The sequence below is a fragment of the Oreochromis niloticus genome, linkage group LG22, assembly GCF_001858045.2.
Source record: "Oreochromis niloticus isolate F11D_XX linkage group LG22, O_niloticus_UMD_NMBU, whole genome shotgun sequence".
Classification (NCBI taxonomy): Eukaryota; Metazoa; Chordata; class Actinopteri; order Cichliformes; family Cichlidae; genus Oreochromis; species Oreochromis niloticus.
Genome location: NC_031985.2, coordinates 22,803,152 through 22,820,738, shown reverse-complemented (window position 1 = coordinate 22,820,738; position 17,587 = coordinate 22,803,152). Strand labels below are relative to the sequence as shown.

At 39.8% G+C, this 17,587-nt stretch overlaps 1 protein-coding gene and 1 long non-coding RNA gene across 3 annotated transcripts in view; one reads left to right on the top strand and one right to left on the bottom strand.

Moving 5' to 3' along the window:
* The window catches only part of LOC102082428 (uncharacterized), a 95,876-nt gene that overhangs the window by 72,145 nt on the left and 6,144 nt on the right, over positions 1-17,587 (top strand). The gene's annotated exons all lie outside the window — the stretch shown is intronic.
* On the bottom strand, positions 935-17,271 carry galnt12 (UDP-N-acetyl-alpha-D-galactosamine:polypeptide N-acetylgalactosaminyltransferase 12). Of its 2 annotated transcripts, none has more exons than XM_005478639.4 (11): positions 17,255-17,271; positions 16,169-16,772; positions 15,651-15,820; positions 12,954-13,143; positions 12,456-12,641; positions 12,127-12,244; positions 11,486-11,662; positions 8,009-8,140; positions 7,811-7,924; positions 5,417-5,572; positions 935-4,478 (listed from the first exon to the last, which is right to left on the bottom strand). In XM_005478639.4, the coding sequence occupies exons 2-11, from the start codon at positions 16,513-16,515 to the stop codon at positions 4,341-4,343; spliced, it is 1,728 nt and encodes a 575-aa protein (XP_005478696.1). In that variant the 5' UTR covers positions 16,516-16,772; positions 17,255-17,271; the 3' UTR covers positions 935-4,340. The 2 variants fall into 2 exon arrangements, with proteins under 2 accessions (XP_005478696.1, XP_003444168.1); XM_003444120.5 differs by lacking the exon at positions 17,255-17,271 and adding an exon at positions 16,852-17,203.

Below are 17,587 nucleotides of genomic sequence, written 5' to 3'. Positions count from 1 at the left end.
GTTTTGTATTATCATTAAAGACACATATGGGGTGTGAGAGAGTGTAGTGCTGCATGTATGCCACACTGGATCAAAAATTAGCTCTACACTGAGTGAACAGACTGCGACAAAATACAGCGCTACTGCAGGCGCCTTTGAAATTTTTCAGAAATTCAACAAAAGGGCTATTTTGTACCACTTATTTAAAAGAGAGGTACGCAAAAGATTAGGACAAGGCAATGCAAGAGACGGCAGCATCAAAGACTTCTGCAGCTCTTCCTAGGAAGCAGCTGATGGCTGGCATGCCAGCATTTGTCAGAATATGAAGTTTTGCAAGTTTTCCATCAGAGCATGTGCGAGACAAACAAGCTCGTCTCGTGACACACTGGCATAGAACTACATTTTCTGTTTCAGTGAAAGAGCAACAAGTTGTGTATTGTTAGATGTCTAATTGAATGTAAAAGGTTCCCAAAAAGGAAAAAAAAAAAAGTTTGCAAGTAGTGACACAAAGACACACCCTGTAATCCTAAAAAGCCACGCACCATCAGTGACTAATTGAGAGAGACTGCAGGGCAGAATGTCAACATCGAAGGCAACAGCGACTTGGCACGGGTGCAATATTTTACCATCTCACTCAGCAGCTGGTGATCATTCCAATCAGATATGGCTGGAAAAACTTTCCCCCCCATATCTCCCCTTTTCTTTTCTCATTATCCTCCGAGCATCTTGATTTGCATCTCCAGCAGTTTCGTGTGGATGATAGCCTGTTTTAATCATAGTGGATGTGGATGAGTCACAGCTTAATTGATAAGACAATGGGAGATGGTGAAAATATTTTTCGTATGTTTTGTTGAAGCGTTTCCAATGTTGATACACATTTCAAAGACAAAAAAGACGTTAGGAAATGATAAATTCACAACAATTTAAAAAAAAAAAAAAAGCGGGCACAATGACATCAAATGTTGTCCATTTATTAGATCTATTAATTATTAAAAGAAAAAAAAATATGTATTCATTACATTCGTCAATTATTTAATTACAACATAAGGCCACTGGAGTTATTGACGGCATTATTACAGCAGTCATGGTCTTTGAATTCTTGCATTATTATTAGTGCATATTTACCACATCAGTAAACGGAAGGCCAAAAGACAGTATTTTTTGCATGATATCGTACAATAGCGCTGCATGGTCACAATGCAATCATCCACTTTACAGGTTCAAGTGCTATAACAGATCCCCGGAAAATCTGTATTAATGACATGCATTTGGTTGATATAAAACTCTATATGACCTGCCGCAGAGATATAACCCTAAACTGGCAAAATATCAATTTTATTGCTGCAGCTTGCACCGTAACAAATTAGCATACAAAAATATAACATCACAGTAAAAATGTTTTACTACATAGGGCATGGCTGGAATAACAGATGGCTACAGGGGACAATAAATAACCCTTTTTAATACCGAGAGAATATTTACCCTCCACTCAGGCCAAAGATGTAAACTGATGGAAAATTGAAGAGCTGCCACTTCTTAAGTGTTTAACACATAAAGCATTAGCAATGCATCATGGGGGCAATTTCACCGATCATGCATGATCGACACTAAAGCCGTGGAAAGCTAGGCGAAGAAGAGCCTAAGATTGCCATGGACTATGAATTCCATGCAGGATGCTTCAAACTTACAAAGGCATAGAGTGCTCTTCTATGGAGAGCAGGTCAACCACTATCACTGTTTTAGCCTTACAACATATACAGTCCTGAGTCAAATTTCCTCCTTTTGTGAAATCAACCACAAGTTTCCTACTGGTCATTTGGTACACTTCACGTATTACTTAGCACTGCCCACACAATAATGTACTATGTATACTCTTAAAAAAAAACCTTTGTGCACTACTGTAAACTTAAACCCATTATTTGTTTTAAATCTACTGTTTTTTCTGACTTGATATGCAATAAATGTGCAATGGTACAAGTTAAAAGCTGCACAGTGCAATGAAACTGTTAATGCACGTTCAGAGCTGCAGATAGACTCTTGCAGCATCTTATCATTTTAGGCCTGAGTCACCCAGGCCTGAGGGGCTGGTCAGTGAACCACTGGCAACCTCTGGTTGCTAGGACAAAATGTGCACTCCCCAACCAGTTGGCAAAAGGTTTCTGGGAGTTGCTGACTGTCGCTAGGTCAGATTGTTTTCAAAAAGGGTGGTGCATCAAAAACATTCTTGCAATTGTTTTGGTCAGTTTTCATAAAATACACCGACTTGTCTGTGAACACACTGTGAAACTTGAAAGAATGTGATGCACACAAGAGAAAAAGAACATTTGCTTTTAAAGCAAAGGTTGTGCGTTACCACTGCAACTAACATTTGTAAACCTTCTCCGTTTCTTGTTTGCGTCACACTTGTCACAGTTTCACAACCACTTGACAAATAGTGTGTGAGTATTTCTAGCCAAGATTACATTTACCAACCAACTAGTGACAAACTGCCTGCAACCGAAGCAAACTCAAGGTTTTCACTCACTGACCGGTCTCTTGGGCCTGTTTCCATGGAGTTTTAGCAATCAATTTCACAGCCACTGCTAGCAACCTCCAGCAACCATCTGCAACCTGTCGAGGAATACACATTTTTCCCTTGTGACCGTAGTTGCCAGATGGTCGCCAACAGGTCTTTATGCCTGTGTGACTGAGGCCTTACATTCATTCAATTTGGCAACAGAAGGGATCTTGACTGCTCAAGTCACAGCAATGACACTGTATAAAATGTCTTTTTCTTTTCCTACTTTTTCATATTGTGAGCATACATTCTCAATCAATAACAAAAATCCATTTCAGCACAAAAGTCCCCTAACATCAGTTTATAACAGAACTCCTTTCAGACTGATGGGCAAACAGCCTGGGAAGGTTAATGGTGAGAAAAAGGTCGCAAATTGCTTCATTCAATCTCCTCCATTATCTGCTTCTGCTGTCACAAACTCTGCTCTTTATGTCTTACGTTCATAAATCAAACCCAAAGCACACAAGTATACAAGTTTTCATCTGCGGAGGCTTTGACTGGCGCGAGTCCAAAAGATAAGCCCTCCACTGAACACCTTTGACACACACAGAAACAAGAGGTGATAAAGAATTTGAAGAGGACCAGAGAATCAATCAGGAAACCATCTGGCATCCCAGCAGCCTGAAGACACCGACAACTGTCTGCTCCTCCACTGTGTTCCCCTTGGACTCCCTGCAGAGCCTGCAGGGCAGCCACACAAGTGACCACAGCGGCGCTTCAGAGGGATCTATAGTTTTCTGATCCTAACAGATGGACACAGAACGAGATCAGGGCAACCCCACAGAGCGATTCGTAAGGGAGAACGCTTCCACGTCTGTGCATACGAATTGCCTCAAAATTACACAATAATTAAACTCATCTCTAAAATAAATCTTTTAAAAACATACTTGACACCACATGAAGTGAATCCTTAAATTATGGCTATAATTTAGTCTTTTCAAGCTGCATTTCATTAAAGAGCACAAAACAGAATTAAGCTGAAAAAAAAAAAAGTATTTTAAAAGCTAGCAAAACGGTCCAAGCCATTTTTACCTCTGATTCATATTCATACAAAGCACACAAGAACAGAATACATATGGAGTTTCTCCTGTTATCAGTAGTTGGTAATTACGTTGAAGAGGTACTAGGTACTTGCACAATGCCTTTTTTTTTTTTTTTAAGTCCCTGGTACGTAGCAAGGAGTGACAAGCACTTTAAATGTCCTGAAAAGGCTCTCAACTCAATACCTGAAAAATTGTTCCACTTCCTACTCAGAAAGAGCCCATTACAAGAAAGGAATGTACAGAAAGGAGATTTAGCCCCCTCTAGAGGATAAGACAAAAATATAAAATAACACCTCAGGACATGCCTCTGAACATCACTGCAATTCCAGATGCTAGCTCGTAAGATGGTCAGAGTTTGCTGACTTATTTAATAAGCCGCTGTTTTCTTTCTATATGGATGCACAGCTTTCTTTGTGCCTTTGCCTCTTTCTGGGTAAAGCTTTGCATGCAAACTGAACTAAAAGACTACAATAGCCGTGGAGTAGGTAAGTGAAAAACAGCCCCCAAAAAATATTATAGTAATCCCATGTGTGCAAAGCAGCACTAGTTTCCAAACATCTCTTTAATGAGAAAAATAATGCATAGTCCTATAGGCTTGGTTTTCCCAACAAGTGTATATGCAGTATGCATATGTAGAAAGTAAATAACAGTTAGATTTCACCCAATGAGCAAGAATTTATAGGAGGTTTAAGTCTGAAAGGAAGCGCAACCTCATTTGACGTCCGTTAAGGTTAAGAAAAACATATCCTAGGGTTGGAGCATTACATTCTCTCTTCAAAGAACCACTTTTGGTGGAGGCTATCAGAGCAGGGTTGGAGTGAGGGTGCTGGTGTCCCGTTGTCTGTATTGTCTATTGCCTCAATACACTTCTGGCTGTGGACATGGTACAAACTCCCATCCTGAAAAATTGGAAAAGTATTTTCAAAATGTTATTAGCGATACATGTCTAAAGAACAAAGAGCAGATCTGCGATATTACTTTCATTATTCTTTACACATCAAAGTTTTAGGAGCACCAGAGCGTACAGAACGCAGAGGACCTGCCCAGATCGATCTGTACTTTTATTTTTTGCCTTTTGTTTTGCTTCACTTTTCATTTTTCCTCCTTCTATTGCCCAATTCCCCCCTCCTCAAACACTCACTCCACATACCCCGTTTTACATTCATTCCATGTTTTTGGGATCCATTTACATTTAGATAGTGTCATGTCCCTACATTCAAATCACACTAACTTCCAGTATTGTGTTTTGAATCCTCAGCTTGCTACTAATACACTATATTACAGTTACCATCTGAAACAAACATAATTGTTAAAAGCCTATGGGACTGTACAGTGTGTACTAGTTTCTCTCTGAATGGATAAAAGATATAGTCGATGGAACCAGAGAAACTAAGTGGCTGGTTAAAAGGTCACTGTAAGAGCGAGGAACTATAGAGTCAATAATTTAATTCAGTGTTGGGTGTTCATCTTTTAAAACATTTGTGGCAGTTCAAAAAGGAAAATAACTACTAATGTGAAATCAACAAGATGTCACAGAAAATTCAACAAAGAACTATATTTTAGACTTTGACTTTTATATTTTGGACTTTTGTTGCCATGATGCCAGGTCTCTCTTGGAAATGAGATTTTTAATCTCAATGAGATTTTTTACCTGGATAAGTAAAGGACTAATAATATTCCACATATCTTCTCTCCCTGACAGCAACTCAAAAATTAATGACATGCTGCAATTTCAGGGCCACCACATTACTTTCCGTTTCAACACTATTAGTTAAAATTTGGACTTAGATAGGGATAAACAGAGAAACTCACTAGACTAAAATACTTTACACCTTACCTTTCGGAAGATAAATTTCTGGTCTGAAGGTACAGGCTGCCCTCGTGTTCTGCACAGCTGGACAGTCAAGTAAGTACTGATGTTGTCACCCGCGATGCATCCAGCAGGTTCCCTTGTGTTGTAACAGATCTCACCATTCACAGAGTATTCAAAGAACTGTAGGATGAGACAAAACAACTGGGGTCACTGGGCACTTTATTAGATACACCTGTTAAACTACTTGTTAATGCACATATCTAAACAGCCAATCGAGACACTGAAGTTCATCAAGTTTCATCAAAATTGGGAAAGAAACGCGATTTTAGTGAGTTTGAACGGGGCATTGTTGTTGATGTCAGACAGGCTTGTCTGATTAAAACAATTTAGGCTGTTGTTGGTGGCATAATAATAGGAGGAAATACGTTTTTGGAACACTTTGGTACCATCACAGCCTACACAAGTATCGTTTCTGACCATCTTCCTAAAGCCTGCTTTCAGCAGAATAATGTGACATGTTCAAATTCAAATCATTTCTAGCTGGCTCCTTGAACATGACAGTGAGTTCACTGTACTCAAATGGCCTCCACAGTCACCAGATCTCAATCTAATAAAGCACATTTTAGGATGTGCTGGAATGTGAGATTCACATCATGTGCAGTTGACAAATCTGCAGTAACTGTCTGATGCTGTCATGTCAATATGGAGCAAAATCTCCAAGGAATATTTCCAGCACCTTGTTGAATCTATGCCACAAAAGATTAAAGCAGCTCTGAGAGCAAAAGGCAATCAAATGAAGCATTAGCATGGTGTTCCTAATACAGCGAATGCGGGTTTATACGTCTTAATAGTCACCTTTTTGTTTTTTAGCTGAGAAAATTACAACCATTTCAGTTAGCCAAAATTCAGTTAAAACAGAAGAACGGCACTGTTAGGGATCTATATTTAGGATGGAGAGATGGCTTAAGAGTGTGTTTGTGAAAATGTGAAATGCGTCTCTGTAGCATGCCCAGTAGTCTCATAAGGCAGCTATCCCCACTTTCTACAATAATAACATCAGTTTGTGTCCACAGAGATGTTCTGGAATAACAATGCTAAATTTCACAGTGCTTCCTGGATTACTGAATATCACAAAGGAAAAGGCACTGGGAAATGTGCATTCCCTTTGTATCAACAAAGCCATCATATGATTTTGTAGCCTGGAATAACAGATGATATTCATTATTCCCAGGTCTGTAAGAGTACACAACACAATTCTTGTAGTCTGAGAGGAAATAGGATGACTATATGTTTAATTTGAAAGAAATTGAGATGCTATTTATATCCATGATTACCTTTGTCTACGATAAATGTAAAACAGGGAGTAGTGAAAAACAGAAGGAGAAGACAGGGAAGGAGATAGAAAATAAATGGATCTGCCACGGAGATTAAAAGCGATTTCTAATGATTGCTATCAAATATGCTGGTATACATTAATGCCACTGGATGCCAAAGTTGCAGATAATAGACAGGAACCCAGAGGATGCGCTCTACAAGCAGACAAACCCATAAACTACAGTGGTCATGAAGCAATCTGATTAACTTTAACTAGTCAGTAATGTCTCCCAAAGGTGTGACAATGATCACTTAATGTTATAAAGTGCTTTACAAAACTAAATAAAACCAGACACGGGCCAATAAACCTGAGCCAAAGAACCTGAGCACAGTGGAGGCAATAAAATAAAACACTCTAAATCAAAAACATATCACGCATTTCCAAAAGATTTTAAAAACAAAAATCTTTATACACAGATAGTATGAAGGCTCTTATCACAAAAGTCTAATCACCCTTTATTACAAGCCTTGACCTGAGAGAAATCAGCTGGGCTCCACACTCTGATCTAAAGGGTCCAGAAGGCATTTATTAGGTCAATAAATCAGAGATGTATAGAGAAGCTGTTAAAGGGCAAAAGACTGACAAACACAATTGTTAGGTCAGTTTTTAAAGCCATGAGTGTCCTCTCCATCATTATAATAGTGCCAACTGAAGACGATGGAGACAATATTTGTTTGTTTGGAATGTTTGGAGAAATAAATGTCCAAATTGTGTTTCTCCAAACATTATTTTTCTCTTTTCAAATCGCTCAGAGGACATTCATATTAGATTGATTAATGGCAGTCTTCAAGAGTGCCAGGATTAACTGAACAAGAGTAAACAAATGAGCGCTGAAGCTCACATATAAAAGGGCAAACAGTGTGTTGTGTTCAAAAACCAACATTCAATTAAAATCTAACTGAAAGCTGGGTTTCACATGATTGAAAATGGGCTGCAACCATGTAGCTAATCAGCAAACTAGCTTGTAAACCTGTTTTAAGTTTGGTGAGCTGTTCAGCAAAGGAAGATGCAGGTGCTTTTTCTGTATCACTGGCATTACTTACTTGGTTCTGGCCCATTCCATGACACAGATAGAGGATGACCCTTTGGCCCACCACCACATTCTCATCTGTAGGGTTGTAGTCAAAACAGTAGTTGGTCTTGCCCCGGTTCTTAAGCTAGCAAAATGCAGCAACAAGATATATTTAGGTAGTGGTACAACCTAGCTTGCAGAAGCTCACAAGGTCTTACTTTGTTCTCACCATTCCAAACATGCCTGGCCGATCATGTGGGACGTGAATATCAGGATAAATGTTATCCAAGTACCACTTGAAGCTCTTGCAGCCCAACTTCTCTCGGAGCATCCTCCGCTCCGTTACATCTCCAAAGGCCTCCTGGAGACAAACATGGCAAATGACAGTTCAACATGATTATTTTAGTTTCACTTTTCCGCCTCTTAAAAAAAAGAAAGCACAGAACTGCTCTGCATTGTGAAAAAAAGAATCACCAGTGATATCTCATATTCAAATGAAGATTTTAAGTGAGAGCAATGTCAATGTAGTCACCATCAGACAGCTGCTGTGGCCGATGAAGTATTCATAATATACCAGTGGCCTAAAATGGAATACAATAGCACCATCTATGGTCCATTACTCCATACAAAATGTAATTCAGTCCAAACAATAGCTCCCCCTCAAACAAACAAAACTTCCAACAGTCAAACAGGATACATGTGTCAATTTTACAGGAATCTCCGTGTGTGCGAGCAAACAGATCGTGCCTGTGTAAACACTGTTATGCATACAAAGTTACACATGGACATATCACGCTGATAAAGACTAGTTAATTAGATTATGAGAAAGAACACCGTCTCCACTTTAATGTGCCAGTGAGCATATGCTCACCACACCTTCCCTGCTGGAAGAAAGATTCAGCAGCACTGCAGGATGATGGATGATGGTGGCCTGCCCAAACACAGCTCTAATTGGCTATTCATCAGTCTATTTAGTGAGAAGAAAGATTCCCAAAGGACGCAGTGCTTTGTCAATGGCTAGGACCAGCATGGACTATCAGAACAATGAGGACTAGTCCAGGACACTTACCAGGCTAATAAGACTTAAATTAAGGATCAGTAAAGGTCCTGATGAAATGCAAAGGTAAGGGCAACCAGCCCAGTGACAGTCCAACCTATATGGATGAATAAACGGTCACAGGAAACGACCTAAGGGAGCAACTAGGAACTGAGAGCACAGAGGTGCCAATTAGTGAAACAGCGGTGGAAAACAAGAGCTAATGATTCCAGAGGGCTGTACTACAAAGCAAGTTAGCCAGCTTTTACAGGCAACTCCTACAGCAACTTTGTAGCCTGAGGTATGACTTCCAGAGCTCACTGCCTAGTAACCAGTATACTCTCTTTAAAAAATAGCATCAGCTTTCCTGTGAAGCTTGGTGCATCTATAGGAAGACGGCCCTCTGGATTGCTCTGCGAACATCACTGAGAATTACAAATGTTCAGTGTCGGGAACTTAATTCCTTGAGTGTTTTCTATCCTGTTAGGATGAAGCAATTTCAAAGACAATCCATTGTTTGCTAGGCCTCTATATAGCAAAATACAGTAAATCCTAAAACAGACAGTGTTAAATCCTGGTAGATTACTTGCCGACCTCATAGGAGAGTTGAAGCTGAAAGATTAAAGCTAAATTTGTTGTACATGTTATAAAAATACAGCTAAGCGACACGTTTAGTTTGCAGAATACACAACAGTAATTACAGTCAGCATATCCATGCCTTATTAATGAGGCAGTGATTAATAAGCCTATTAACTTTCAGTCTGCATTTTCCTTTTTTTTTTGCCAGCTGTTCCTTCTGGCTTTGGCTGCAACAACTGTATTGCTGCTAACCTAAATTATATTTCTACATTTCTCATATTTATATTTTTTAGTTATATTTAGGTTATATTTGCTCTTTTTTGTGAAAAATATGCGTCTCTAGACCCGTCGTTGTTTGCAACTGATCTCTAGCAAGCTCATAACTTAAACTAAAACTTAACGACATTAATTAATATCTTAATTACGATTGCAGTACCCGGATTTTCCCCTCAATCATCCAGTGTTAATAAAGAGTGTCCCTTCAGTTGAGTACAGTTCTCAGTCATTCCTTTGCCTGAGTCATCCTGCACCATTTCATATGTAGATTATTTAAGTTTTACGATGCCTTGTTACTAATTAACAAGCTATAAAAATAGCTCACATGGACTGGCACGTAACCAATCTTGACAGCCACAGTAACCCGTCCTTCTGCAAATCCTAAAAGACTTCCAGATCTCACTGCCTACTGACCATTTTTTCTTCTTTTGCTTCGATTTGGGGATTTCTTGTTTTGTCTGGGAGTTTCGGAGTGAAAGTGTCACAGGCTGTCACAATGTCAGGGAGAAAAAAAAAAAAAAAAGTAACTATGAACGCATTAGTCTAAGGTTGTTTGGTTCATAATCTACAAAGTAGGGCTGCACTGACTCGAGCGATTCGAGGTTATTTCTGTGATCACCAAAAAAACCTTTACTGGGAAAAAGATGGAGGAATTGCTTCAAACCACATTCAACAACCTCCAGTGTGAAGAAAAGAGAACGTTGTAGCTTCTCCCATACACTCCTGCTTGTTTTAGACAGCAAAAATCTACAGTTAAGCTACAGAAGCTAAAATTAAATATGCAGATGAACTGTTAACTTCATCTGATATGATGTTTAAATTACGCAGGTTGCTGAAGGCTGACGGCAGCGGGCCCACCTTCTATCGCAGTGACAGCTAATGTGAGCTGCTACTTCTGCATCAAGCAGGAGTGAATTTAAAGGGGGGCATGGGGGGCCTTCGTGTCTTTATTTTTCAGATTTAAAAAGAATATTAAAATACCATATTAATATTTATATGTTAAATTATTGATTTATATATTGATATATTAATTAAATTGTATTAATATTTTAAAATCAAAACAATCATACCCCCCCGGGTAAGCTATGATATTAATGGGTAAAGACAGACTACAGAATATAAACAGGCACAGTACATTCATCCGGGAGACTAGTATAACTTTGTGCCAAGCAAAATTGTAAAATTGTAACTTCTTTGTAAGATATGTTTAGTTATAGATACATATAAACCTTACCTAGTATTGTTATTGTGTCTAAACACATGTTCAGCTGTAAATCAAACAGGATGAGCAAAAGCAGTGCTTGTTTGGAGGGTATGGTGCATTTTTTTTTTTTTTTTGGCAAGGCTACCTTATGTCAGGGAGATGAGTGCTACCTGATCTGTGCTTAGAGAGCTTTTCCTGTTAACTACACTATCACTCACTCACGCACACACACACAAAATCAGGGCACCCCCATGGGTCGGCACGGCTCTCACCGTGTCAAGGACAGGTGGGTGACACCCGTTGGCACCAAGTAGCACAGAAAGGTGGTAATCGCACACCGGAATGCCCTGACCCCTGTCACCTTGGGTGTCTGCTGCTCATATATCCCCCGTGTCACTTAATCAGGTGAGCTTTTACAGTGTGCGTGTGTGCGAGAGTGTGTGCGTTTTGGGAGAAGGCAGAGTATTTTTGATATTGTTTTGCATACTGAGAGTGAGTTCACTGGTGAAATTAAGGGGTTAATGAGACAGTGCTGTGGTGAATGCAGCTATTTAAAAAAATAAAGAAATAAATATTCTGCTTTCACATTCACATCATCTGCACACACTCACCAGGCGTGCGTGGGGATTACGATGATAGTAGATCTCCTTGAATTCATCCAGCCAGACCTCAGCTGCTCTCACGCTGTTTGCCAACGCTTTGCTCCGTGAGTAAGGTGCCTTTTTAGGGAAGACATGACCCACGTGGGAGCACGGGTGGACCTCCAGGCTGCCCCCACACTGCCAAATCTAAGACACATCAATAACACCACCACGAGGATTTGGTTAGCCTCTCAGCCATGATTCAATCAGGAAACAAAGCACAGTCTTGTTGCGGAGGAGCTTAGGAACAGAAAAGCTAGCCTGTTGTTGGAAAATATTTTTGGTTTCTTCCCTTTGGGAAATTACAGCTATTGTAGGGAAGGGATGTTCAAATTCTTTGCTGTAATTAAAGTATTAAGCTCTTTGGCCTGCTTTCACTCCATGTTTAGTTTTATTTTCATTGCAGATTCCACATAAATTGAGCAGCTGTCATATGGTTCAACAAATCTAAAGCAGACACTCCTGCCTTTTTAGTGGCTTGCACTGTGAATTGGACCGTAATCCTAAAAGGAGTGCAAGCTTAATGTCAATTTGGACATAACATGTGCTTTACCTATGTTATCATTACATAAGTAATACTGTATATGTCCACGAAAACACACAGTTCTTACCCTGAAAGAGAATTCCAGGTTCTCTCCTCCCCACACCTCCATTCCTGTGTCATATGTTCCCAAATAATGGAAGAAGTCCTTCCTCACAGCAAACAGACCACCTGCCATAGTAGGAGACCTCAAGACACCGAAAATAAAAATTATATTACAGGATAACGAGCTCCATCTTATATGAGACAGATGTTATTATCTCAGTATGAAGAAAAAAGTATGATATGTCAGCAGTGTAGGTTCTGTAATAATGTAGCTGCCACACTCAAAGTTACGTTTCCAAATATTCATGCGGGATTTTTTCTATTCTTGGGTAATAAAGAGTCCTTAAAAAACACCTGATGACATCTACGGGTGAACGTCGGCGTTTCTGTTCGTAGTCGGGGATGGAGTGCCAGGTAAAGACCAACCGCCAATCAAACCCTCCGATTTGAGGTTCCCCAGCATGGCCTAAATACTGGAAGGTGTTCCAGTCTATCACGTCGATGACGGGGCACACCACGGCCTTCGGCTCCTCTTTGATCCTTGTGGAGAAAAATGGAAAGGAGAAAAAAGGCGAATGTTAGGAGGGAGCAGTGTTACAAAGCAAGCAATTTGTTCATCTATAAAAGTCTCCGTACAAATGTTGGTGCTGCCCTTGTTTGAAAGGTTGGAGCATCGAGACAGTGAGTCAGACACGGCTACATAACAGTGCTCCTGCAGCTGGCTGATAGAGATTCAGAGCTTCCCACTCTGTGACAGCTGGACTAAAAGACAGCCTTTCTAAAGGCCACACTTTGACAAAATAATCAAGGAGAGAAGGCATTTCTTTTTTTCCCTGGCGAGCGCTCTCTCACCTGTGGAGCACGGGCTCTAACCAGCCCTCGTGACACTCGCAATGACAATCCAGGAAGGTCAGAACCTCGCCTGTGGTGATGGATGCCCCGAGCAACCGGGCCCGCACCAGCCCCTCCCTCTTTGTGGCCCGGATCAGACGCACCTTATTCAAGCCTGAGATGTACTTATCCAGTGGCTCCTTGAGATGAGCTTTCAGAAATTAAACAGAGGAGCAGATAAACCAAAATAAACAATTAGATTTTGTTTTATTTGTTTGTATCAAGAGTTGTTTCTCAAAATCACAACAAATACAAAACCAGAGAAAAATCTATCAGCTACAAATGGAAATGGTAAATAAATGGTAAATGGCCTGCATTTGTATAGCGCTTTACTCAGTCCCTAAGGACCCCAAAGCGCTTTACACTACATTCAGTCATTCACCCATTCACGCACACACACACACACACTGGCAATAGCAAGCTACGTTGTAACCACAGCTGCCCTGGGGCGCACTGACAGAGGCGAGGCTGCCGGACACTGGCGCCACCGGGCCCTCTGACCACCACCAGTAGGCAAACATGGGGTTAGTATCTTGCCCAAGGATATTTGGCATGCAGCCAGGAGGCAGCCTGGGATCGAACCACCGACCTTCTGATTAGTGGCAGACCTGCTCTGCCACCTGAGCCACAGCCACCCCAATAAGGTTTCTCCCTATAGGTCAAATTTTTTATCAGTTCTTGATCAGCATTTCATGTGAGGGAATAAAAAGCAAGCCCAGACAGACAATCGTCTTGTTATCTCTGAGTGCAATCACATTGTAAAATCTGAGAAGGAACAATGCTGGCATGTGGCTCAGGTGTCAGAAGCGTCACAACGCAACGTGAGACTGTTAGAAAAACAAGCCAGCATTGATAAAAGAAGGTGATAAGCTATCTGGCATACATTTCCAATACATTTCCAATGCATTTGGAACAGGCTCCTAAGTCCCACCTCTAGAGGAAAAAGTGTTAAACTGTTTGATACACATTTGCCATATTCACTGGAAAATGGTGAGCTTTCTCTGAAGCAGGTAAACAAGACACACCCACCAGACTTTTTAGGATAGAATTACTTCCTTTTATGCTCTCAGCCAAATACACATTAATCCAAAAGGCTAAAGTTACACAATTCTTTGATTTACTCAAGTTCAACATTTAGTAAATAAATATAACCACGAGCAGATGTTAGGGTTGAGGGAGAGGCAGGCATTACTTCATTTATACATTCATGATCGAAAACACTTTAGAAGCATTAAAAGTTTCTCAACTCTTACAAAACAAAAACAAAAAACCCAAAAGAATAAACATATTCTGCATATTCTGCATATATTATATTATTTACTGTTATTATAGGCTATTTGAATATACTTATAGAAGATGTAAAAAATATAACCCTGATGCATGAGATTTCACTTTATCTATATCTTAGTTTATGGCTGCATCTACTGATTGTTTTGGTAATCAAGTATTCAGCTGATTTATCCACTGATTGATAAGAAACACTTGTCTTACTAATGAACAATAACAATTACTCAAAAGAGAAAAAACAAAAGTCTTTGAAAATGAACTGCTCTTTGATATTATTACAAATGGAAACCAATATTTGTAATAATTTCACTGCATACAACATCTGTCAAAATATTAAATCCTTTTTTGTTTATGCGCCATATTTAAGTCATATTTGTTAAAGAAAACATAATTATTAATGCAAAAATAAATAATCCCAAATACAGAAATGTAAAATAAAAAAGGTTTACATGCCACCTAAACTAAACTAAGGCAAATTCAGTCCTTACTCTGTCTTCTTGTAAAGTTTTCTTACATTAATAAGTGGCAAAAAAAAAAGAGTTTGAACAGTATTGTACTGTACTGGATTTGAAGTGTGTTTCTGTGTATGTGCATTTTGGTCATGTGCACGAGTGTTTGTATGTGTATGTAAACCTGTGTTGGCTACAATCAAGAAAAATGAGTATATCAACAATCGTAGAACTGCTTTGACAATGAACTACTATTAATTATTTCTTAAAATGTTAACATATTTTCTTACACATACACACTCACACACAAACTATTTACTAGCACACTTAAAAAAAAAAAAACAGACACACACCTGCCTCCACAAAAAAAGAGAACATGAGCGCACACCAATCATCCAAGAGATACAATACTACTTTTTTGCCACAAATTAGTGTCTTTTCATTTATTTTTGCATTAGACAAAATGTTTGCTTCAAAAGCAATGTGAGTTTAATACGGCACATGAACACAATAAAAGGGTTTCATTTGTTTTTGTTTTACAGACATATGTATTTTCTTTAAGATGAAGCCTGTTGAACAGGTTTGATTAAGGACTTCCACCAGCATTTTTCCAACAAAGGTTTTATTGGTGGTTAGAGCAACCCTTTGTGTATAGACAGACTACGCCTCCAAGTTGAACTACTTACAGTATGATAACTGAGTAAAAATCAAAGCACAAAAATCTGCATCCAGTATTTTATTATAATTTGATGAGCATATTTTCCAGTATCTCTGTTTGACTTGCCTAACTGATAACATGTCAGTATATCCTCCTCCACCCATCTAACTGCTACCCGTCTGTGTGCACCTGTAACAGCACCTGACTGTCAGCCTGCCACCATTCTTGCCCACTGCCTGTCCATCAGTCTGTCTGTGCCTCTACCTTTGTCACTGTAGTCATCCACCAGCACCACCTCTTTCAGCAGGATGTCAGGAGACGTCTCCAGCACACTGTGGACAGTTCTCAGCAGGGTGGACCAGGCCTCGTTGTAGAAAGCAATCACCACAGAGGTCGTGGGCAAGGACCTGTAGTCATACTTCAGCTCTTTGCAGCTGGAGAGAGAGGAGACTTGGTTGTTAGAATGCAGACTAAAAAAGGTGGAGGTGAGGCTGGGTGACTGGAATGACACTGCACAATGTGAGCTGGCTGTGCAAAATTGCATGTAAAGCTGGTTCGTGGTTAACCTTCATACTTTTAAGATTTGATGACCAATAGAAGTAAACACAGAGCATTTATCATTCCATTTTAACAGGAGATGACTCAGTTTACGAGTTACATGTCCTCTGAGGTATTTACTGAGCCGTGTAATAGTGTTGCTGGGACATCCAAACTGCAAAGGCTTCTCTTAAACTTTAGATCTGGGCTTTAACATTGCTAACAATAGACAACAGGTTACTTACAGTGGGTTCCATCTCTCTGGCAGCCTGCGGTGCAGTGATATTTTATCACTGACGTAAGTGTTAATCTGGTGCGCTTTGATACTTTCCTCTTCTTTTCTTTTCTCCTCTTCGTTCAGATTCAGTTTCACGGCTCTGCCCATTTCTCCCACGGCTTCTAAATCCAAGGGGGGCTTCTCGTAGACGGGCTTCTTAAGGAGCTCATACTCTTCCTCTCCTGTGACTTCCCGTCGGTTCGTCAAGCTCACTTCCCCCGACTTGCGTTTGAAAAACATAACATATCCCATAAAAATAGCACCACATATTAAAATAAGTAACTTGGGCCGTTTCCTCCTTCCGTATGCAGCCATCGTTTCGTTTCTTTGCAAGGCGCAAAGTTGGAGACTCTCATGCCCCAAGGAGCTGCACTGTGCTGCAACCTTTGCTGTCCAAGTTGGTTTTGCTAGACTCCACAGCCGCGTCACCTTTCCGTTTGACTTCCAAGTTTCTCCTCCATAGTTCAGGCAAAGTGTAACTCTATCTACGTATAGAGTCCCCAAACTGGGTGAGTCCTCTTACTCAAACGGAGGACGGTGGTCACTCCTCCTCAACTCCGTTACCCTGCGTGCTGTTGGAGTGAAGAGGGAAAGGATTAACTAACTCGGATTAGATTAGCTAACAAGTATCTCTTCGGATTAGTTAGCTACCTAACTGCTGGAGGAAAAGAAAACTAGGTCAAATCAAAAGCCTCGTGTGCTTGTTTCTTTCAGTTCACTCACTGAGAAAATCAAATATTATAATTAAAAAGATTATTTTTTTTCTTTCTCAGTCAACTCTTTATGAATATAGTTTGTGTCCAACCGGTTCACCAAGTGCTATCGAGGAACCGGGATTAACGACATTTACGTGAACAGCAGTAGAAGTTCAAGTCAACTTTTAGTAGCAGAAGTAGCAACTATGTTTCCGGTGTTGTGCCAAAGTAGTTACCCCCGGCAAAAATTGTTTCCCCATCCACGAGAGCGCGCAAAGTAGGAAAATTCCGTTCCCTGGCTTTCATACTACCCCGGAATAAAACCACGTAAAATACTTTACCGTTATTATTATTATTACATTTATTTTATTTTTTGTTCGAAGACTTCAAAAAGGCGTAAAATGACTACCAGGGGTAGACTAGCGTGTATACGTAAAATATGTAACTTCCGCTTTCAATTTTTTAATCATCAAAAATTGGTTTAAATTGAAAACATAAGGCTGCGTAGTTTTTCTGCATTATTTTTGCTAATTTCTCAGTTTTCGAGTTTGTTGTGCACCACTATTTCATATTATGCCACAAAGCGTTGCAATAGTTACTAGGCTTTTAATTTGAAAGCCTGAAAAAAATGAAGTTTATGTTAAGCAGTCATTTTATTTCTATATCTGAAGTTGATATAGAGTGACATCACA